This window comes from Rhinopithecus bieti, unplaced genomic scaffold (genome assembly GCF_001698545.2).
Source record: "Rhinopithecus bieti isolate Rb0 unplaced genomic scaffold, ASM169854v2 scaffold_33903, whole genome shotgun sequence".
Classification (NCBI taxonomy): domain Eukaryota; kingdom Metazoa; phylum Chordata; class Mammalia; order Primates; family Cercopithecidae; genus Rhinopithecus; species Rhinopithecus bieti.
Window position 1 is genome coordinate 836,307 of NW_016814625.1, and position 24,484 is coordinate 860,790.

Sequence of the window (24,484 nt, forward strand, 5' to 3'; positions counted from 1 at the left end):
GGGGAATTGCGGCACGAGCAGGTACTGGGTGTGGCGATGCCAAGAGAGCGCTCAGATCTCCCATCTTTCCCGCTTCTGGCAAACCTTCCCGGCCCCGAATCGGCGAGCGACCAGCACCCGGTACCCGCCATCCGGCATTCCGGGGACCGCGGTTGGACCCGACCCCGCCGCAGCTGCAAACTGCCGAAGCGCCCAGCTGAGTGCACTGTGCGTGTGCGCTTCTCCCCCACTCTTTCCGCGCCTGGAGGCGGATCCCCTTCCTTGCACACAAGTCCTTATATGCACCGGTTGCACCAGCCCGCGTTACTCCGGCCCCACAAATAATTAACAGGGGAGGGAGGGTGTCGCTTTTTTTTCCTCCGGCTTTTTCTCAGCGCGAGAGCATTTGAACCGAGGAGAAACCCCAAGATGCGACTGAAGGGCCATTTTGCTGCAGTGCACGAATTGGCCACACAAAAATACAGCTTGAGTCCCTATGATAAGCAAGTCAAGGTTCAGGAACAGCCCTTCAGATTTGGCCCGAGGAGCCCGCAAAAGCCTGGGCGGAAAGGGTGCGCGCCCCTCCCCCCTCCACGCTGATGGGGAGGGACCGGGTCAGGAAGCGCGGCCTCTCCCCAGTCCAAGACCACGCCTCCTCCGCCTCCCCCCACCCCCTTCACTCCTCCCAGGAAGCGGTGATAGACAGTTCTGTGTGGTTCTCCACCCCCACCCTCCCCCCGCTGAGTGGAGGAGTTGATGTGTCTCATTATAACAGCCAATGCAGCCGCCATCCACGCACAAGCAAAGAAGCATGTCCCATTTAAATACACCCACGCAGCCCCAGCGCCCTTAGCCGATCGGGGCGCTCAGCCCACACGCACCGCTGCTCGGGGCTTGGAGATCCGCGCAGGTTGGGTTCCCGGACCCGGCGGACCAACGCGCGGAGGATCGGGATCCGGCGCTGTGGAGCTGGGGTGGGCGGGGGAGGCTGGGCCCGGGGCCTCTGGCGCGATACCCGCATGAGGACGCGAGTGAAATAGACCAAGGTGGAATTTCCAAGGGAAAAGCTTGGGGGTAGTTTTGGTCCATTTCTCCAGCGAAGAAGTAGACATGGCGAGCGACTCCCCGGCTCGAAGCCTGGATGAAATAGATCTCTCGGCTCTGAGGGTGAGCAGGACATGTTTTCTGGTTTCTTTCCAGTGGTTTGGGTCAGGGTGAATGGGCTCGGTGCGTGGACTGGGGGCTGGGGCTGGGGCTGGGGGACAGCAGAGGGAGAATGCGTCGGGGAGGGAACCTGGATTCCCGTTTTGATTCGGGGTTGCTGAGGTGCTCCTGGCTGAGCCCCTACGGCAGGGGCTGTGCGGTACGTGTCTTCCTTTGGCCGTGGCCGAGGCTCTCCCGAGGGCTCGTGGAGCTTATGCCAGTTTCATCTTATACCGGTGTAAGAGCAGTAAAATGAAAGGTGTGTGTGTGTGTGTATGTGTGTACACGCCCCGGGCAGTTGTCTGGTGCCAAGGAGCGAGACCCGACTGTCCCTTCTGCAAAAAGAATGCCAGCGTGAATAAAGGCACTGGCTCCTCACGTTTTCCAGCTACCTGCAAGATGACATTGTGAGGCTGACTGTCCCCGCGAAGCCGAACCTACCGCTCCAAGGGGGCAGTTATTGCTATGCTGGTCTTGTAGATGGCAACTGCCTCCCCCTCCCCCTTTTCTGCCTCCCGCACCCGGGCGCCCTCTCAGCGCTCCCTTAAATGCCAGTCTGCCACTCACCTTTATTTATGGCTTTAACTCAGCCCTGCCTGTGCTTTCTGACTTTGTGGCTGTAGCGTTTCAGTTTTATGGCTGAACTTAAGCAGGTGAAAGGGATGTGTTTTCTGCTTTTCCTCAATCAGACCGGAACTCCCTGGAGTGTGTGCGAGTGTGTGTGTGTGTGTGTGTGTGTGTGTGTGTGTGTTTTCCCCGTATCTGTGGCCAGTCCTTTGTAGAGCACCTCCCTCCCCCCAGCCCCACTGGTTTGCGTTTACCTTCACGTGAATTACCTCAGACGCCGTTTCATTGTATTGACTGAGACATCACTGATATAGAATCCATTTTGCTGTTGTTTTGAGATCAGAATACCAGGAATCCCAGTGCTGCCTTGACGCTTCCCCACCCCCAACTCCCGATCCCAACACACTCCTTCGGGGAAGGGGGCAGAGCTTTCTTGTCATTTTAATTAGATGCTGCCTGCAGGGAAGGGGTGAGGGGTGGGGATGGTGGCAGCAGCGGGTGTCTGAGAAGGATTGGACACCAATTTAAGGACTGCTTCTTCCTCTCCCGAACCAAAAATAAAATTTAAAAAATAGCGAGTGCATGTATTTGATGTATGGAGGGTGGATGAGAAGGAATTGATGGTGGCTCTCTACAGGGAGACACCAGGATGGATGAAGCATGGAAGTTCACACGCCCTCCTGAGGAATACATTGTTAGATTGATGCTGAATCTTGCGGCCATTTACCTGGATTCCTAGTACTTCTGACATTGCCTCTTTCTGTACTGTTATATTAAAGTGCTACCTTTGTGATCAAAGTGGTACTTTCTCTTTGGTCTCCTTCATTAAACCTTTTCCTCCACATCTCTTTTAATAACGCTTTCTCTCTTCGTCTTAATCTGTTGGGCCAAGAGGTGAGGCTTCATTCAGCAAGGCAGGTAAGGAGTTGAGAAGAAACAGAGATGCCATTTGAAATGGGCTGTTCTGATAGTTGGGCAGCCGAAGCTCCTTCATGCATTATTACAGGAAGCTATTTCCCTGGAGTGGAAATGCCACATCAAGAACTGGCTGCCCCCTGCGCAGCGGGGTGGGGTTGGTAACAGGGTGGGTGCATTGGCCAGGTCTGTGGCTTCCTGCTTTACCGACTGTGTGTGTTCATTTGCCCTACTTTCTGGGCTGGGAGTTGCTGCCGGCGGGTTAATCAGGTGGACGGATGGCCCAGACTGGGGGTGGGGTGCTGCGAGTCCGTCGGGGGTCGGGGTGGCGGAGGCGGGGGGCAGTGGCAAAGGGGGAAAGGTTCTGAACAATGTGCAGGGTTTGCGGTGATTTCCCTGGGCTGGAATCTCCACCTTGCTCCTCTACTGGAAAGCAGTCTGATGTGATTTTTAAGTTGGGCCCGGACTTGTCCCTTGTGGGCTTTTTCCTCGGGAAGGTTTTCTGAGATACCAAGCACAGAGCCTGCAGGCAGGGGAGCAACCGGTGAGGGCCACCAGGCGGACGACTGCGGATCACACTTGGGATGTGCATTCTTGTGATCTGTATTTTGAAAACATATCTTTGCACAATGAACTGAAATTGCTCTTTGTGGCCTGGGCTATCAGCTTAGGGCTCTGCTTCTGTTTTTCTGCCTGCTGGGAGGTGTGGAAACAGAGAGGGCAACAGCTAGCTTGGGGACCAGGAACTGCTGGCTGGAAGACTTAGATGCAGATGCAGATGTGGAGACAGTTGCAGATGTGGGGCCAGGGTCTTTGACCAGTCTTGTGGGTGAGGTGTGCCTGCTGGAGTGGGTCCAAAGGCCACATAGGTAATCTCCACAAATCAGAGGACAGATCATCTCCACCTTCCCACATTTGGAGAGATGGCCTCATCTAGATGAGATGTCTCATTTATTCCTAAGCCCTTGGTAAAGCCTGCCTGCTGAGCCCCTCCTGGGGAATGCCTGACCCCTGAAATGCAGCCAAGGTCAGTGGCTTCTGGGAGAATTTGCTGCAGACTTACCAGTCCCTTGCTGTTTCGGTGGTTCTTTAATGTACACAGTCAATGCTCTTTTTGTAAACCCTGGGCTGAATGCATTAAAAGCAGATCCTGTCTGGAGAGGCCTTTATCCTTCTCACTTTGGGGGCTTATTGTTCTCAGCCAGTGATCCCAGACTGGACCCAGTCTAAATTTTCCCCAGATAGCAACAGCGCATAATTTAAACCAGAGCAACCTATGACAGCACTGATCATTTAAATTATGCAAGATTTGCATGGTTTAAAAGTGAGTGAAGCAGGATCTTCTTTGATTAGAAAATAGGTAATTTGAATCCAGTTTTAGCCCTGATTTTTAGAGCTCACCGAGATAAACTAAATCTTGAGGGATGGGCTGGAATTGTTTTACAGATTTAGAGCTGGAAAGAGAATCGTAGAACACTCAGCCACTCCTTGCATTGAACACTTGGGAAACTGAAGCCCAGAGGCGTGAAGTAAGTTGTTCAAGGTCACACAGTAACAAGGGGAGGGGACAGCCAGGGAGCGTGGTTTGAGCAAATAATCTAGATTTCCTGACTCCTCATTCAGTGCTCTTTTCTCTAAGTCACACTTTCTGTGGCTGAATCAGAAATCAATAATACATTTTCTGCCTGAGTACAAAAGAATAGCAGAAAGGAATAATTTCACCAGGGTCAGGGAATTTTATTTATTGAGAATGGTGAAACTACTTCATGCAAGTAAGTTTGTGATACGTGAAACCATGGAGCTTTAGGCCACCTTTGGAATTCATCTTGTCCAGCCCTGGTTCAATGCCTACTCTGTGGGCAAAGGACTGTCTGAAATCACCTAGGACACATGGTTGTCCTGCACAGGTAACCTCTCTGAGTAACCTGTGTCCGTCAGAGCATGTCCTAAGGGGTCAGTATAGACATACACATTATTCAGATATCTCCGCATGTGACATTTATAAAGTTCTGTATATGTTTTGTATTATCTGTGTGGATACACATATTATGTGTAGTATTATGGATATAAACTGTATCCATGTGGGTGTATGAAAATGTGCATATACATACATAGGCTACAGCAAACAATTTACTCATTCAAACGTGGGGCTTGAGTCATTCTTGCTTCAGGACATCTCAATATTAAAAGAGATGAAACTTGCCACCAGTGTGCTTTATTACATTTGAGGTGAGCTCAGCCCAGAAAGCTTTTTGGAAATTAGCATATTTCTGGACCTAAGCACCTTGGCTGTCCTTAACTTGGCCCACAGGGTAAGGCATTCAAGGCCAGGAGTTGGCTGCTGCTGACCTCATACTCTCAGCTTCTGCCAGGACTCACATACACTTTTGTATTTGAACAAAATTAGATGACCTATGCTTGTCTTTCCCCTTACCCCTCACTCCCTAGCCATTCCTTTCTCCATTGAAACCTAGATTTAAGAATTGACCTCATCTGAAAGCCTTGCTTATATCCCTTTGCTACACTTTTCATGCTCATGTTTTACTTGGTGTGTGATTTCCTTTCTGCTTCTTTACTAAACCGTGGATTTCTTGAGGACAGAGGCTAGGTCTTGTTCATCTTTGGAGCCACAGTCTCCATTAGTTGGATGAATGAGTACATGAATGCATGCATGAATGAATGGAGTGGAATGAACCCTGTCTCCCCAGTTCTATCTCCACCTCTTATTCATTCTGTGACTTTGAGTAGGTCATTTAACCATAGTTAATAAGAATGATCACAACTGTTTGCCTTTCTCACACATTGTGTTTAAGGCAATGCTTTAAAAACCATACAGCACTATACAAATATGCTATCCCATGGTTAAGTAGAATTTAGTGGGAAAATTGAGCCCATCAACATTCGATTGCAATGATTTTATCTAATAGAAAATGATCCTGGCTGGGCACAGTGGCTCACACCTGTAATCCCAGCACTTTGGGAGGCCAAAGTGGGAGGATTGCTTGAAACTAGGAGTTTCAGATCATTGTGGGCAATGTAGGGAGACTCCATCTCTGAAAAAAAAAAAAAAAAAAAAAAAACCACTATGGTGGGGTGTGCCTGTGGTCCCAGCTAATTGGGAGACTGAGGTGGGAAGATAGTTTGAGCTTGAGAAGTGGAGACTGTGATTGTGTCACAGCACTCCAGCCTCAGTGACAGGGTGACATCTTGTTTAAAAAAAAAAAAAAGAAGACTCAGAAAAGAAGGAAAATAATCCTGAGAAAAGATATCAGAAGGTTCTGACTGTTTTTACTAGCACCTCAACAGACCTTAGCTGCCTTTTTCCTTTTGTGTGCCAATATGACCTTATATGTTTCTCTGATGGCCTGAATTGAGCTTTGCCCCCCAAATATTAGCATTCATTAAATATGAGGTAAGCACAGTCCCGAAGCTTTTTGGAGATTAATGTATTTCGAAACCAGTATCAATTATCAGCATTGTTCATTAAAACCTTCTTTTTTAAACACTTTCTTTTTTAAAAAAACTTTTTTAAAAAAACCTTTTCCTCCTCTTTATATGTTACTGATCATTCAAATGCAAACACATTGATTATGCCTGTGCCTTCTCAAAGTTTTATTTTTTCCCTTGGGAGGTAGAGTGGACGTGTCCTAAGATGATACACTAATGGCCCAGTATTTAAAACTTTCTGGTGAGAGGTTCTCATGGGGCTCAAATAAATCTCGAAATATTATTAATTCATTACTCCAGAGCACTTAATTAAATTTGGTCTAAAATGAGATTTTAGTAAAGTTGCATGAATTAATAACAGTATCTCAAAATGATAACAGCATGGCAATCTTTTCATTAATATTCTTTATGTTTATCAGAGATACTAAACAGGTGTTTTCTTTACAATGGCCTTGCCTCATAAAAAGTAAGGTGTGCTGGTAGCTATCAGAACATCAGATAAATATGCATAGTCATTTTCATTATTCATTATTAACTGGAGTAATCTTTAGTACAGAAGCCAGTGTAAGTCATGGTTTGCTGTTTGCATAATTATCTACTTAGGAGGTCATGGAATATTTTGTTGATGAGAGAGTACCCAGTACATTTCTTTCAGGAAATACCACTTTTTTCCCCCTTATCTGTAAAACTCTTTGATATCTTATAATTTCGAGTCTTGCCCGTTGGGCCTTTCTTCTTTCTGTGTCTCTGCCCTGGAATTAATCTTCCGTGCCCTTCTTGTTTCGACGCCATTCCTTCTCTCAGTGATAGTGGGTTCTAAAGTCCACCCAGCCGGGCGCTCCTGTGATTGAATCATGGCCGCTATGCCCAGCTGAGCACAACCAGTCTCTGATTCCCTTCCTGATAGAATTTGGAGTAACTTGAGTCTGAAAGATGCTTTAATGTCAAATTGATTCTTACATTTCTGTGGGGGAAGTAGCTCTCTGAGAACAGGGCCTAAACTGGTTTGTTAGCAGTGTGCTGAGAATTCTAAGAAAATCTTAATGATATTTTTTTGAATGAAATGTTATTCTGCACATATAAATATAAGGTCTCTAGTGGAGAGAGGGAGGACTTAAGTAGAAAATGTTGGATGAATTCCGCTTGTGATTCCTTCCAGTCTGGTTGGAAGCTTATTTCCCTTTAGCGAAACATGATTCTATCCACTTCTTTTTCATGTCCTGGTTGTCTCACGGGGGTGCCCTCAACTTCTCAAAACGCATTTTATTTATTCCACCCCAACTTAAAATTCTTTCCTTAATGTTTATCGTATGGGTCCTCTTGTCTCCACTGTTCCCTGCAAGTGCCGTAGGTACTGTCCCCTGGGCAACACCCGCGACAGGACCCCCCTCCTCCTGTGTCTCTACCTACCAGCCTTCTTCTGGCTGGTCTCTCGTACACTGTAGCCACGTGAGTCTTCCTAATGCACAGTTTCAATCTGGTTGTTTTTATTCAAGGCCTTCTCTGACTCCTTAGTCGACAGACTAAAAACTAAACTCTTTAGCATGTTAAGACCAGCAGCAGTTCAGAGCGGCCTTCCACAGAGCTCTGCAGTTTTGACCACCACTCCGCCATTGCGGTAGGGAACAACTTCATTCCCCGCTGGATGCTCTGTAGGGGGCGCTCTGTCTTAGTCTCGTTTCTGTACTTACTGCCCCAACACGAAACATTCACAGACCACCTTTTCCACAAAAGTCTCTGATTTCTCTCAGAAGTTGTCCTTCCCACTCATAGACTGTCTCAGAACTGACCTCACACCTCTTTCATAACACTCAGAACTTTCTGTCTTGGATTATATTCACTACTAGACAATTCCTTCTTGAAGGCAACGTTTGATTTTCTTAGGGATCCTCACCAGTTTTCTTTACACAGCAGGCGTTCGTTCAACAAATAAATTTTGAATTAACAAAATATATAATGTGCCCTTTTAGAAGGGATGGAGGTGGTGCTATGTAGAAAGAGTATAGAAACCTCAGAAAGGTGGGGCCTGTGCTGAAATTGTGCTGACCATAGCACAATTTCAGGGATCATGAATTATCTTGTAGTCTATGTTGCATGACTCCTGGGGACACCTTTTATGTAGAGTACAATTCCAGTGGATGCTAATTACATTGAGTACAATTCCAGGGGCACCAATTATGAGAAATACTATGTCTGGTCCTGGGTAGGTATTCCTATTTCTAGAATTTTTCTGCCAAAGAAAATGTTCTCTCCATTGTCATCTTATTCTAAGTTTTGAGAGATTTAAAATACCGCAGGTTAGAATTGCAAGGCGTGTGTGTGTGTGTGTGTGTGTGTGTGTGTGTGTGTGTGTGTTTGGAGTGTGTTTCAATTATTTTAACAATCTGATAATGTTTACGACTACTATTTTGATTAAACAGTAATAGATGGGTGGGAAAGGGTGTGCTTCTAGGGTGGCCCACTGGAAGACAATGTTGAGTTTTTGTCTTGACAGCTGGCAGTGAGTGGGTAGAGAGAGTTTGGGAGATGGTGAGGTTTAATGAGGCACACAGCTGGGAGTTAGAGCCCAGCATCATAAAGCTGGCTCTGACACCTTACCCTCTAAGCTTCAGTTTTGTCACATGTAAGATGAGTGGTTTCGACTAAAATTGCTGGAAGTCACCTCCAGCAATTTCTATTGCTGGGATGCATATTCCTGGAATATGTAAGGGAACCAGAGGCAGGACTGAGGGCATTTAAATAGCCATGGATTCTTATTCTACCTGTTGGGGATACCAAGAGATTGCAAACTATAGACCTCAATGAGCTGGGAGTTGCCGCTGAAAGTAATACCCCTTTCTAATTTTTAAATGAGCTATTTTTTTCCAACCTTGAGATTCTGATTTATAATTTAAAGTGTTGTTCTAGTTTTTGAAGACCGAGTGATAGGATGAAGGCCCAGCTGTGACTTCTGCTGGGTACTCCCTTACAGTGTTGCTGCTGGATACCCAGGTTTAGACTCTGAAATAACCCTAGATTTTCAAGTGCTGTCTCTCTAGTTAGTGAAATTAGAACCTTGGCAGTATAGATTAAGTAGGAAATTTGTAGACTTTAACAATACATTGCATATATTACAAACATTTGTTTGATTAGTGTATTAGAAAGTACAAATATGGGTGCAGGGTAAACTCACATCCAGTGTTCTGTGATTCTGTGAAATGTGATTAACTGTAGGGGAAGAAATGTACATGGTATCCAGCATTCATTCATTCATTTGTTCATGTATAGGTTCATTCAGTACCTGATTATTGGGTGCTACTAGTTGCTGGGGCTGAGCTGAAGACAACACTGGCATGGTTTCTATACCCATGGCTGGATGGAGAAGAGAGTCTGCACTTGTCTTTCACTACACTCTAGCCACACTGATTTTTTCTGTTTTGTGAACATGCCAAACTCATTCTTGTAGTTCTCCGTGTCAGAAATTTCACATGGAGGGCTCCATCTTATTATTTAGGTCTAAGGTCAGATGCGGTCTGTATTATTACTTATGTATCTGCATAACAGGCTACCCTCAAGCTTAGTGGCTTAAACAACAATAATCATTTATTATCTCTCACAGTTTCTGTGGGCCAGGGATTCAGAAGTGGCTTCCCTGGGTGGTTTTAGCATGAGGTATCTCCTGAAGTTGCACGAAGATTTTGGCAAGGTGAACTATCTTCTGAAGGCTTGACTGGAGCTGGAGGATCTCTTTCCAAAATGATTTACTTATGTGGTGCTGGATGTTGGCAGGAGGCCTTAGTTCCTCCCCACGTAGGTGGCTCCATTGGTTGCTTGAGCATCCTCATAACATGGTGCCCACTTTTACCAAACAGAGTAATCAAGATAGCAGAGCAGAAGCCACTATGTCTTTTACGATCTAGCCTTGGAAATCACACACCATCATTTCTGCAGTACCCTTGCTGCAATACCTCTGCTGACTTGGCTACCCAAGTCAGCCCTATTCATTTCGAAGGGGACTACACAAGAATATTAACTAACACCAGAAGGCAGAAGTCCCTGAGGGTCCTCTTAGAGGTTCCTTACTATGCAGAGAGGTTTTCTTTGCAATATATCTCTAAAGTAACACTCCCTCCCACCCTGAAACTGTCCAATTCAGTGCTTTATTATCTTTAAGGCAGTTGTGACTATCTGAATTATTAAAAAAATCTGGCTGTCCCAACTGGAGCCTGATAAGTTTTGTGAGAATAGGGATCTTGCCTGCATGTTTAGCACCACATTCCTGGTGCTTTGAACTGTGTCTGGCATATGATAAATATTGATTGAATAAATATCAATTATATTAATGAAATTAATTAATTCATTTAAAAGGGATCTTAATTACACCTCAGATCTCCAAAAAATGAGTTGTGGCACCTTCTGATAAAAGGCACAAATAGGATAAAGCCCTAAAACCATGATAAGGGTAAAATGAAAAGTAAAGGGGGATTGTGTTTGCATATCTTTGTCTATATATCTACTTATCTATCTGTCTCTCTAGGGCTTGGTGATCCAACTTACCTCTTTTGTAGGTAGAAATTGGGGCTCAGAGAAGTTACTTATCTTATCTAAGGATGAAACTCGAATGCAGTGCTGGGTCCCGTTATGCCATGTCCCTCAACTGGATTGCCAGCATCCTGGACCTCTTAGGGAATTGGTCATTCCCACAACACAAAAACCAGTCTAACCAGTCTAACAAAGAATGGATACAAAGATGGTTATATACAGAACACACTGAAGATAGCCTGTGCTCCACTGTGAAGAAACCAAATCTAATTAGATGGTAAAGGAGAACTCAGCTAAGTTAATCAATATAGATAATTAGCAGTGTTTCAGATGTTGAAAATAAAAGTTACAGTTCTATGTGCAAACAGGCCACCTGTAGAAGCTGGAAATACGTGCTGTATCTTAACCTGAGTGAGAAGCTATGAAGACTCCTGGGGCTCCAGGGCCCAAAAAATGGAGACTGTGAAAGAAAGCAAAGACTAAGACTGCTGAGTTGTTAAAAATTTCTTTATTTATTTTATTTCATTTTTTTGAGATGGAGTCTCACTCCATCACCCAGGCTGGAGTGCAGTGGCACTGTGTCGGCTCACTGCAACCTTTGTCTCCTGGGTTCAAGCAATTCTCTTGCCTCAGCCTCCCAAGCAGCTGGGATTACAGGTGCCCACCGCTATGCCCGAATAATTTTTATACTTATAGTAGAGACTGGGTTTCACCATGGTGGCCAGGCTGGTCTCAAACTCCTGACCTCAGGTGATCCACCCGCCTTGGCCTCCCAAAAAATTTGTTTAATTTTTAAAAGGCTTTTCTAGTTCTCATTATAAAAGTAATGGTCATTGCAATGGTTTCTGAATGGTCATTGCAGAAAATCTGGAAAATGGAGAAAAACTAAAAATAATTCTCAAATTATTTAAATTTATGATTCCGAATGATAACCACATATGCACTTTGGTGTATGGCTTAGTAGTTTTTTCCTATGCATGGCTAAATAGATTTTTTTTAAAGTGGAGATAATGTTGTACATACTATATGTAACCTATTTTTTAAACCTAATAATTAGCCTTTTCTCATGCTATTAATCTTTTTCTATGGCATAACTTTTAACACTTTTTTCATGGGGAATTTAAACTTAAAAGGTAGACAGAATACAGGAAACAACAGATGCTGGGGAGGATGTGGAGAAATAAGAACGCTTTTACACTGTTGGTGGGCGTCTAAATTAGTTCAACCATTGTGGAAGACAGTGTGGCAGTTCCTCAAAGATCTAGAACCAAAAATACCATTTGACCCAACAATCCCATTACTGGGTATATACCCAAAGGATTATAATTCATTCTACTATAAAGACACATGCACATGTATGTTAATTTTAGCACTATTCACAATAGGAATCATTTGGAATCAACCCAAATGCGCATCAATGATAGACTGGATAAAGAAAATATGCCACATATACACTATAGAATACTATGCAGCCATAAAAAAGGATGAGTTCATGTCCTTTGCAGGGATATGGATGAAGCTGGAAGCCATCATTCTCAGCAAACTAACACAGGAACAGAAAACCAAACACTGCACGTTCTCACTTGTAAGTGGGAGTTGAACAATGAGAACACGTGTACAGAGGGAGGGGGATAACACACACTGGGGCTTGTCAGGAAATGGGGGACTAGGGGAGGGATAGCATTAGGAGAAATACCTAATGTAGATGATGGGTTGATGGGTGCAGCAAACCACTATGGCACGTGTATACCTATGTAACAAACGTGCACGTTCTGCACGTGTATCCCAGAACTTATAGTATAATAATAATAATAATAAGTAGACAGAATATTGGAATGCCCATATATTACTGATAGGAATATAAAATGGCACAGCCATTTTGGGAAACAGTTTGACAGTTTCTCAAAATGCTAAATATAGAGTTACCCTGTGACCCAGGAATTCCACACCTAAGTATGTGCCCAAGAGAACTAAAGACGTATTCATGCAAAAAAAAAAAAAAAAAAAAGTGTACATGAATATTTATAGTAACCTCAAAGAGGAAAGAACCCAAGTGTCCATCAACCAATGAATGGATAAACAAAACGTAGTATAGTATATCCTTACAATGGAATATTCTACAATAAAAGGAAGTGCTGATACACACTGCAACATGAACATTATGCTATGTGAAAAAAGCCAAACACGAAAGGACACGTGGTTGTATGATTCCATTTATATAAAATGTCTGGAATAAGCAAATCCATAGAGATAGAAGGTAGACTAATGCTTGCTGGCAGGGAGTGACTGCTAATGTCCCAAATTAGATAGTGGAGACGTTTGTACAACTCTGTGAAATATACTAAAAGTCACTTGTACACTTCAAAAGAGTAAGTCTTACAGAATGTGAATTAAAGCTCAATAAAACTCTCATTAAAAAGTAGATAAAAGGGTTAATAATCTCTCTACTGAACAATTATCCCCCATAATGAATCCTGTTTCATCTATACTCCTACCCACCTTCTCCCCCATATTATTTTAAAGCAGCATATTATTTCATTTATAAATATTTCAGTAGTTTATGTACTTAAAAAATACATAGTCACAATACTATTATCATGCCTAAAAAATTTAACATGTAATAAAATATTCAGTCAGTGCTTAACTTTCTAATCATCTTTTTAGACTGCTTAACATCTTATTGTGGAGATGGATCATAATATATTTAACCAGTTCCTGTTGATGAAGCTTGAGGTTATTTCTAACTTTCCAACTCATAAATAGTGCTTAAATAAACATCCTTATATATGTCTTTGTGTGCATCTGTGTTGCCTTAGGATAACTCCTTAGAAATTGAATTTAGAATGAAAGTGTGTGAATGATCTCTAAAGCTCTTGATATTGCCAGATTGGCTTCCAATTTCTTGTGGTGTAGGTGTGTAGCATTTATAAATGAATACATAAGACTCCGAAAAATCAATTAGTTTACCAAATATCATAGAGCTACTAAGTGGTTGAGCTTACGACTGACTGGGCCAAAGCCACTGCCAATAGTGACTCACACAGCCATCGTTTGATTTATGGACCTTGTCATGACATCAGAATTGTCTGGTGTATTATCACCCTGAGGCTCACAGACTTCCCAGAAGCCTTTGGTTTAGGGCACAAGTTGTCTTTCATGAGCATAGTGGTGTCGTAAGAGGTATTTCCAAGGTATTTCTTCCTTGTAACTTTGTTTTGTAAGATGACCAATGTCAGATTAGAACGTGTTTTTTTTTTTTTTCTTGCCTAAAACCTTAAAAACGTAATATGGTAGCTATTTGGGGATTAACAGTGACATTCTTGTGGAGTGTATCTAGGGGATGTTTGTTTATTTATTTATTTATTTGAGATGGAGTCTAGCTCTGTTACTCAGGCTGAAGTGCAGTGGGGGGATCTCTGCTCACTGCAACCTCTGCCTCCTGGGTTCAGGCGATTCTCCCGCCTTAGCCTCCTGAGTAGCTGGGATTACAGGCACTCGCCACCACGCCCAAATAATTTTTGTATTTTTAGTAGAGATTAGGTTTGACTGTGTTGGGCCAGGCTGGTCTCAAACTCCTGACCTCAGGTGATCTGCCCGCCTCAGCCTCCCAAAGTGCTGGGATTACAGGTGTGAGTGACTGTGCTTGGCTTGTTTACATTCAAACTGTCATTCTTTCTGGGAAATTATCCTACAGGTGTGTTTGGAGGATGTGTGGAATCAGGCTCAAAGGTTTCAGTTTTTTAAGAATTGGAGACAGCTGACTCTGTGACGATCACAGAAGATAGCAAGGTGAGCTCGGGCCATGACAGAATAGACTATTCTCAAACCTTAATCTGCCAGACAATTGCTGAAATCAAAATCTTAAGTTATGCTTTCAGTTTTGCACATAGGTAGATATTTTAAGATTCTAATGGAGAAAATAGAAGACAGAACAGGAAGCCACCAGAGTAAAATGCTCTGTATTCTGGACTATAATCTACTTTCAACCTGGTTTATAAGAAAGAAACTTTAAATTGACACAACTTTATGGTGGCTGGTCTTGCAGAGGGCAATATCCTTGATTTACTAGAGTTTATAACCTAACCCTCCATTTAAAATGCCTATAAATTATTTATGTCTAGGGTAAAAATCCAGGGCTTCACATGAATATGGTTTCATCATTTCTACCTCTAGGTATTTTTTTAAAGCTGCCTGTAATCAAATGATAGCAGCGTGGTAGGTGGAATAGGTTGTAAGCAGTAATTGCAAACTGTATTTAAACAATAATAATAACATTTAGCATTTATAGAGCACTTTATTTCTTCAAAGTACTTCCAAACATTATCTAATTAAATACCCTCTCTGATTATAATCTGGATATAAATGCACTTAAACTCAGGACAGGGTCATGAGAAAAGTATACATTTGAAAGTTGGTGCTAGATATGCTTTAAAAACCTATACAGTGATGGGAAAGTTAGAGTTCGGATTCTGTTGGACTGTTTTTGTGCATTTCAGTTCAGCCTGATGGCAGAATTAGATCATATCTGCACTCGATGACTCTGCTTGATAACTTATCACTAAAATCTGAGTGTTGATCGTCACACTGATCCTTACAGTTGCTACAACACGAATAACGTAAATAAGCTTTAAAATGAGGTCCCTCTCTACATTTCATGCCCTGGCTTCAGATGAAACTGCCATTAGTAAGTGAAATGAAGTGGCATAGTGCAAGGAAGAGTGGCTATGCATTGTGGTTTAGTAATTTCTATCTGAGAGTAACAGATTTAACTGCACAGTAGGATGCATCATAAATAAATGCATTGGAGAAATGAAACATCTTTAGTTTGACTGTATTAACTACTTCTTGCTGTTTTGGATATGTGTCTGTGTATTGTCTCCTTGCACGTATACCCTGTGTTGCCAATTTAGAAAGTGTTTGGAGCAAGGACCTATGCGGCTTACTCAGTAGTAGGTAGTAGAGAGTTCTGCAGTTGGTAGATTCTCAGTAAATGTTATCCTGTATGTTGTGATTTTCTAAAAGCTAGTTGACAGTTTAACTCCTTAAGTCAGCGGTTCTCGAAGTGGGATCCTTGGACCAGCAGCTTCAGGATGCTCTCTTAGGCCCTGCCTCTCTCAGCGTTTTTTGTTTTTTTCTTTCTTTTTTTTTTTTTTGAGACAGGGTCTCACTCTGTCATCCAGGCTGGAGTGCAGTGGTGCGATCTCAGCTCACTGCAGCTTTGACCTCCGGTTCTCAGGTGATTCTCTCATCTCAGCCTCCAGGGGTAGCAGGTACTATAGGCATGTGTCACCACACCTGGCTAATTTTTGTATTTGTTATAGAGACGGGCTTTCTGACATGATCTTGGATTCCTGAGCTCAAGGGATCTGCCTGCCTCAGCCTCTCTAAGTGCTAGAAATACAGGCGTGAGCCACCATGCCTGGGCTCTCTCAACTCTTGAATTGGAAACTCTGAGGATGGGGACCAGCAACTTTTGCATTAAGAAGCCCTCCTAGTAATTCAGAAGCACGTGGGAGTCTGGGAACCACTGGCTTAAATGTTTAAAAGATAGTTTTCTTGGCTGGCATGGTAGCTCATGCCTGTAATCCCAGCACTTTGGGAGGCCAAGGTGGAAGCTTCCCTTGAGCCCAGGAGTGTGAGATCAGCCTGGGCAACATAGCAAGACCACATCTCAATAAAATGAAATAAAATAAAAAAGAAAAGCAAAGTATATTCATGGAAATTTGGATATGCCTGAAAATGTTGCAGAATAGGAAATAGTAATTTATTTATGGTAAGTGCAACTTTTTTATAAGGTATATGACCTCAAAGAAATTATGGACAGTACACATTCTTAGGAGTATGGAAGTTAAATTTTTTAAAATAATATTTGCATTTGAATTGTTTGTAAGAATCAAAGATACTTTGAAATTGAAAAGTCCAACTTTCAATTGTTAATTCTGGACTTTGCATTGTTCTTTGCATCGACATTTCTTTTCTTTCTTTTTCTTTTTCTTTTCTTTTTTTTAGCAAGTTTATTCAAGGTGCAGAAAAGCCCCACTCCCTTGATCAACAAGATGCATCCTTCTGATGTTGGTTTCCTGTTTTTCCCTATAGGCCTGTAGGGATTGAGTTTGAAGTCCCAGGAGGTGCTGACACTTGCTTGGAAACTGAAAGAAAGAATCCATATTCACAAATTCTTTCAGCCTTACTTCTATTAGAAGCCTAAAATCTTTGAGTTACTTATTTTTTGAGACCTGGGAAATGGAATGTATATTTGGAATCTAGACAGCAGGTTAAAGATTTCCTTACTGGGAAATCCCACAGACTTTCTTTGTAACAACTTGTAAGCATCTCTTACCTAGCCACAAAAATGTCCCATGTTGCTATTTAATCCACAGTTCTTAGATAAGCACATTGCTTATATTGCATGTCTGTTTATTTGGAGGAAAAGTTGATGGCAAGTATGGTTGTTAAAGCAACTTTATATACAACTGATATGAGCATGCATGAAAATTTCATACTTATTGCTGGGGAAAATGCTTTTAAAAATGTAAATTTGAAGACCTCCCCTCATAGAAGAACTATTTTAAAGGAAAAACAGATGGTTAGATAATCATCATCAGACTAGATATAAAAAATATCAGGTTAAAGATTAGGTATTTCCCTGTATTGACACTTAAAGGGATAGATCCAGTTTTCTCAGAAGAGGTGTTAATATCATTAAAGTATCAGGGAATTGTTCAAGCATTTTATTTTTATTTTATTTTTTGAGACAGGGTCTTGCTCTGTTGCCCAGGCTGGAGTGCAGTGGCTCAGTCATGGCTCACTATAGCCTCAAACTTCTGGGTACAAGTGATCCTCCCACTTCAGCCTCTTGAGCTGGGATTACAGGTGTGTGCTACTGCATCCAGCTAATTTTTGAGTTTTTTTTTTTTTTTTTTTTTGTAGAGATAGGGGTCTCCCTGTGTTGCCCAGCGTGGTCTCAAACTCTTGGGCTCAGCCTCCCAGAAGTGCTGGGATTACAGGTAGGACCAGTGTGCTGGGCCCTGTTCAAGCCTTTAAATCTAGATTGTTCTAGATGGGACAATGAATGACATCATTTGAAAACTTCTGTCTGGAACTAAGTTTGCAGCAGTTTTCTTTCTAGTGGTGGTGAAATCATAGACTCTAAGAAAGCTACAAATTTGAAATGGCTTTTTCACAGCCTGTTCATCTGATTCCTCTAACACGTGAGATAATATATGTTGCAGTTTGCGTGGCTGAAAGGGTCCTTTGAGTTTGGGAGCACTGTGATTTTTCAGTCGACTCCAAGACTTTCAGAGCACCAAGATTCTGAGTAGCAGTGGAACCCAGTGGTTCTGTTGCTGGTGTCTTACTCTGGAATGGTTGATAGAGTCAAAGCTAAGCGTTTGCTCTTCCTAAGAGGCCTCTGCTTCTTCTGTCTTCTTTAAATTGGTAGCTCTAGCACCAGTTAGAGAGTACTCAGTTTTCTTTCCATGCAAACAAATAAACAAATAAAGCACTGTAGTGCTTTCTAGAGCCAATACCCAGATGCTATTCAGGGAAGGATCGTTGCACAGACACTCTGTGGTCTGAACAATATGTATATTCTCTCTGGGAGTATTTTAGAGATGTAACTTGTGCTGGTATTGTAGCCATCATTTCTTGAATATAAACAGCTTTTATTTTGGGAGAAGAACAGATGTAAAAGTGTGAAATAGAGAAGTTTACACATTTTTGGGGAGGGGGAAGGGGAAGAGGAGCAGTATTTCTTTAAAATCATGGTAACCCAATCTTAGTTATTCCTTTGTTTTCTTTGAGTGACTGAAAATTCTCATGGAAATCTGCTGGAACCTGACCAGCTGGGTACCTAAACCTCCATGGAACTGACTGCACCAGAAAAAGGGCCAGTGGATAATTATTGTAGGTCCTCATGGCTAGAAACAAAAAGAGTCCCTCCTCAGGAGGAAGCCTCTCTGTGAAGACAGACAATCATAGACATTCAGTGAAATATGTCTGATACTTAAAATAAAATCTTAGAGAGATACAGAGATCTGAGCCCCAGATACAGGGTTTGCTTTCTAGATTGAGTCTATTGAAGGCATTTGAAGGCTGGGTGTTCCTCTGTGGTCTCTGAACCAAAGCTCTTGCCAGTTCAGTCCCCCAACCCCTTTAATTAGTGTGTATGTTTGCAAAGGATACCTGGGGGTATTCAAAGCAGCCTGGACATTAAGTTCTCTGTCCCTTTGAAGCCAGGTCTGTTTCTTTTCTTTTCTGGAAGCAAGGTATCTTGTATCTCATCACTTGATACAATGCAAGTTGCATCAGATTTTAAAAAAATAATCCCCTGACCTTCTTTCCTGTTTCCTCCACGTGGCTGCTGCCTTCTATAAGTTGCTGCTGGTTTGCAGGATTCACAGTCAGGATTTTGTCCCTGTGAAGACTTTGTTTAGTGTGCAAGGAACATTTTTATTTGAGTTGCATGGTTCCTTAATAACTCCCATTTGACAAATATTTTGGTTAAAATTTCTATGATCATTAGATTTACTTGGTTGTTTAGTATCGCATTTTTATACTGAATTATTTCAACCGTGATTTCAAACGGACAGCTCTCGTAATTTTTTAAATCCATTTAAGTGAAACTTGGAATGTAAATAAGTTATGAGATCATGTAAACTCTGCACTTCGCAGACTATAAGTCAAACCTTTATCCGGGGGATGCTTCATCCACCATACAGGTAAATCTGAGTTTGAAAATAAACCTAAGAATGTGCAGAAACTGGAACGCTCATACATTGCCGGTGGGTCTATGAAATAACTCAGCCACTTTGGGAAACAGTTTGGCTATTTCTGAAAAGTTAAACTTACTACACGACCTAGCAATTCCGCTTCTGCATATGTACCCAAGAGAAATGCAAACATACGTCCACACAGAAACTTGAACAGGAATGTTCATAAGGAGCATTATTCATAATGGCCCAGAAATGGAAACCACCCAAATACCTATCAACTGATGGATAGCTAAACAAAGTGTGAAGTTTCCATACAATAGAATACTATTAGGCAATAAAAATGAATGAAGTACTGAATCAGGCTGCAGCATGCATGAACCTCAAAATGTTATGCTGAGTGAAAGAAGCCAGACACAAAGATTGCATATTGTATGATTCCATATATATGAAATGTCCAGAAAACACAAATCTACAGAGACAGAAAGTAGATTACTAGTAAAGTAGATTACTAGTTGGCTAGGGTGGAGAGGAAAACAGGGAGTGACTGCAAATGGGCCTGAGGGATCTTTTTGGGTGATAAAAATCTTTCAGTATTGGATGGTGGTAACCCGAGTGAATTTTATGGTATGTAAGTACCTCAATAAAGGTGTTAAAGTATAATATGCCTGAGACACTGCTTCATAGTTGACCAGCTCCACACACCGTGAAGGCAAATTTCCTAGTCAGGTCTCTGTGATATTTCCAGGAAGGCCAACTCTTCAACACCTGGAGAGATAGATGGGTTCTCTGATCCTATCTTCTGCTTTCTATGTATTTTCGTGTCATTCTTTATTCTGAAGGACTTGTCATGTTTTACAAACATAATGATAATAATTCCCCTCAAGATAAGGTAGCTCAAATAACTTTCCTCCTGTAGAGAAAGGACTTTGGAGCCAGCACTGGGAGAGCTATTCCTGTCTAAAACCTTTCCTTACTAACTCTTTCTGTTTTCTTAATGTTCCATGCTTTTCTCACCTCTGTGCTGTTATGCATGCTGTTCCTGCTGCCTGAAACTCTTCCCAAGCCCCTATCATAATGTGTCATTTGTTAACAAATTATTTGGTTGTCTCCCTCCACATCCTCTTCCTGCAGAAGAGAATGTAATGTCCACAAAGGCAAGCTATGTTTTGTGTATCCTAGTATCCATTTATTAATGAAATGAATGCCTGCCCAAGACTTACAGCATAGGCTAAACCCCTTCACTTAGCAAGACCTTCTGTGATCTAACCATTCCCTACTTTTCTACAGTATCAGTAACTACCACCCCACTCCCCTTCCATACACTTTATTTCCTCCACTGTCACCCCTAGAGCTCGGCTCTTTTGTTCCCACAAAGTTGAGGAATTCCTTTTCTCAAATGATCAGAGCTCCTTTTAGCATCTTATCTTCCGGGAATCACAGATACCAGGTGTTTTTCAAATTGTAATGAGTTGTGGAGTGAGTTTAATGGGTTGCAATCAGATTTTGAAAAAAATTAGAATAGAGTAGAAAAATATTCCTATGTTTACTGTTACTGTTACTCACCATTACTATGACAGTGAGGGAAGGAAAGGGGCAGTAATCAAGGAGGAATGAGTTGCTGGAAACTGCAGTAGCCACCACGGCCTTGAGAACACCCTCTAGGAAATGTGGAGAAAGGAAGAGGGCTTAAGAGTCTGCAGAACTGGGTGGAGGCTCAGCTCCAATAATCATTGTGGTCATTCGCCCAGTCTAGCATGGTCTTGGATACCATAAAAAGAGAGGGAGAGAAAAATCATGGACACTGTCATATTATGTACAGGAAAACTGTGCAGGCTTCTACCATGTGCCACAGTGAGATTGAGTAATGGGGAGAGTATGGCCCTTCCCTTGGAGCAGCTGGGAGACAAGAGTAGAATGTTCATGAAACCAGTGGAGACTGAGCACATGCTGAGCTTCTGAGGGCTGCGTGTACCAGGTGTGGAGTGAGGGCCAGGTGGGTGGGTGGCACATGCCAGTGGCACATGCTGGCCTTGATTAGGGCAGGACTTTCAGTGAGGAATTTGTGGTCCAGGATTTGGTCCTAAGCTTTGCAGTTCCAAGATCTACACTTAAATGGGGCTAGGATACTGAGTCTCAGGTCACACCAACATACCTGACACTGATCCGGAGCATGATTTATATAATAATAATAGTAATACACACACACACACACACACACACACACACACACACACACACACATTTAGGCTAGTCGATTGAAGCAGTGGGAGAGGAGAAAGAATAAAATTTAATACCAATATTAATAGCTAATATACTTTGTGACCACTGGCCATGTGTCAAGCACTGGGTTAATTTTTTAAATAAAAGTCTGGTCTTGTTAATGCAGCCATATCTTGTGATACATACTATTCTAATTTCATAGATGTGGAAAGTGAGGCTTAGGTTAAGTGATTTATTGAAAATGATGGAGCCTGTTTTTGAACCTAGTTTGGTCCGATTTTGTTTCTTTTCTTTTCTTTTCTTTTTTTTTTTTTGAGATGGAGTCTCTCTCTGTGGCCCAGGCTGTGTTGCAGTGGCGTGATCTCAGCTCACTGCAAGCTCCGCCTCCCGGGTTCACGCCATTCTCCTGCCTCAGCCTCAGCCTACCACACCTGGATAATTTTTTGAATTTTTAGTAGAGACAGGGTTTCACCTTGTTAGCCAGATGGTCTCGAGCTCCTGACCTCGTGATCTGCCGCCTTGGCCTCCCAAAGTGCTGGGATTGTAAGCGTGAGCCACCGTGCCCGGCTGGTCCGATTTTAAAACATGAAATGTATGCATTGTGCTATTGCTACTTCCCATTTTATAAATAAATAGTGGGAATACTTTTCTAATGGTAGAACTACTGTTTGCTTTCTGGGGAAGTATACTTCTAATTTTGGAGGGACATAGGACTCTGAAACTTTTATTAGAAATGTGCTTGACAGGGTTGGAATGAGGCTGGGATTGAACCTGGAGTGTGAAGCCCAAATTCTGATCCCACCACAAGTGGTGGTTGGACAGGGCTGGAAACCCATATACTCTCCCTTTTGTTAACCCGATCGAGCCACAAAACCCCTGTTACTATGACCCTTTCTTATGAAAAACGTATCAGTGAGGGTTAGTTCATCATCTAGATCCCCTGGTTAACATTAATCTCTACTTTTGTTTTTCCATCTTGCTCTGTTCACACTTTTTATCACCTGCATCTCTGTTTTGCTTTAGAATGATGTGTCCATAAGCCATTGGTTTATTTAAATTATAAGCCTCTTAAGGGCAGGAACTTAAGACACTTTCTCAAGTGACTTGTTTGCATTTGCGTTCTGCAGTGTGCCTAACACGTAATTCACTGGGACATGTCTTCTGGGAGTCATCCTATTTGGATCCTGTATCCCCACTATCACTGAATGGACAGGGAACTGCTATGCAATTGTGAAAATACAATTTCATGTGTTTTTAGCCTTTAAGAGGAGGGATTGTGATTCTGGGAAACCAGACCTTAACAAAGTGCAGGACCCCTGGGAAAAGGAAAGACCTGTGTCCTAGCAGCTGTGGGTCTTAATGCTGGCATTGTTAGAAACCCCCTAGGTGCTATGAACTGCAAGGGGAAGAAACTGAGAAGGCCCTGAGATGGTGAAATGGCCTCTACTCATTACTCTTCTATCTCCCCTTTAGACTTTAAAGTGGTTCATTAAGACAACAGACTATAAACCTCTTTATAAGTACAGGCTCAGTAAATGAGATACAGGTGAATTTTTATTGGAGACAAGTCACTGTGCAGGTGCAGTAGTTATATTCCCATGTCTGTTCTATGGACTCTGAAAGGCACTGCCTGTGAGGCAGCTTCCCCAGTGTCTTAACAGGAAAGTGTGGGAAAAGACATTTTGCTGCCTCATGGCTTAGCTAGCTAACTAGCTGATTAGCTGGTTATCAACTCCCCGGATTTCCTCAGCACCTGTTATTAGTGGCACATTTTAGGCACTCAGATTTCTGTTTAAGTCATCTGGAGCCATCTAATTTTGCTTTTAAGAAGCATGTGAGCAAGAAAGACTCTTTTTTTTTTTTTTTTTTTTTTTTTGAGACGGAGTCTTGCTCTGTCTCCCAGGCTGGAGTGCAGTGGTGCCATCTCCACTCACTGCAAGCTCCGCCTCCCGGGTTCACGCCATTCTCGGCCTCAGCCTCCCCGAGTAACTGGGACTACAGGCGCCAGCCACCACGCCCGGCTTATTTTTTGTATTTTTAATGGAGACGGGGTTTCACTGTGTTAGCCAGGATGGTCTCAATCTCCTGACCTCGTGATCTGCCCACCTCGGCCTCCCAAAGTGCTGGAATTACAGGAGCTCCCGGCCAAGAAATATTCTTTCTAACACAGGGCATCAAATGAAGTTCAAACATGGCCTTGGTGTGGGTGACAGATGATAGGTGGATTTCAGTTACCTGATAGGAGTTGGGAATGATGGAATCAACATGGTGGCAGATTTACTCTCACCTCCCTGACTGTTGTTGGGGAAGGGCCTGCCTCTGCCTGGTCCAGTCTAACATGGAAGGAGAGGACGAGCGGTTCTTCAGAGGCTACAGGGTTTGAATACATCATGCAGCCATAAATCCCAGAAGCACTTGCATGTATTAGTTTAGACATAGGTCTTGGAGGCACAGGGTAAAAGCCTCCTCTGACTGCCTATGCTGGCATTTGTCTGTTTCTTCGTTTCATTTTTAGCTTCTAAATATTGATTAGCTTTAGTGAGGGCTCACTGGCTCTTGTGGTTATCCTATAAATATAAGGGGGATAAGGCCCACGACAGTTAAATGGCATTCCTGGAGCACAGCAAAGTGGAAGGGGTGGTCAGGTTTGCAAAATGCAGTTCAGCAGCAAATGCTATCCTGATGTCTCCCATGTCCTCTACTGGGTACCTCCTACTAAGCTTGGGTGCTTTTTTCCTTTGCAAATGCAGACTGTTGCACTTTACAGTAATCAACTGCTATGACTGCAATGAACTATGACTTCACTGGAGAGAATCTTTGAAATCAAGTGTATTAAATTGACTCTTCTTTTCTCAGGTAATAATGAGTAGACATTCCAGCTATAAAGAAAGAATTAATAGGTTCCAAGCTTTTATAGG

General features: G+C 42.6%; 1 protein-coding gene across 4 annotated transcripts in view; it reads left to right on the forward strand.

Annotated features, from left to right (window-relative positions):
- The first annotated feature begins 712 nt into the window (after nucleotides 1-712).
- TNIK (TRAF2 and NCK interacting kinase) overlaps nucleotides 713-24,484 on the forward strand; it is a 413,250-nt gene continuing 389,478 nt past the window's right edge. For all 4 annotated transcript variants that reach the window (XM_017851566.1, XM_017851567.1, XM_017851569.1 and 1 more), the window contains exon 1: nucleotides 713-1,146. In XM_017851566.1, coding sequence (XP_017707055.1) covers nucleotides 1,090-1,146 — 57 coding nt within the window. In that variant the 5' untranslated portion in view covers nucleotides 713-1,089. The remainder of the gene's footprint in view (nucleotides 1,147-24,484) is intronic.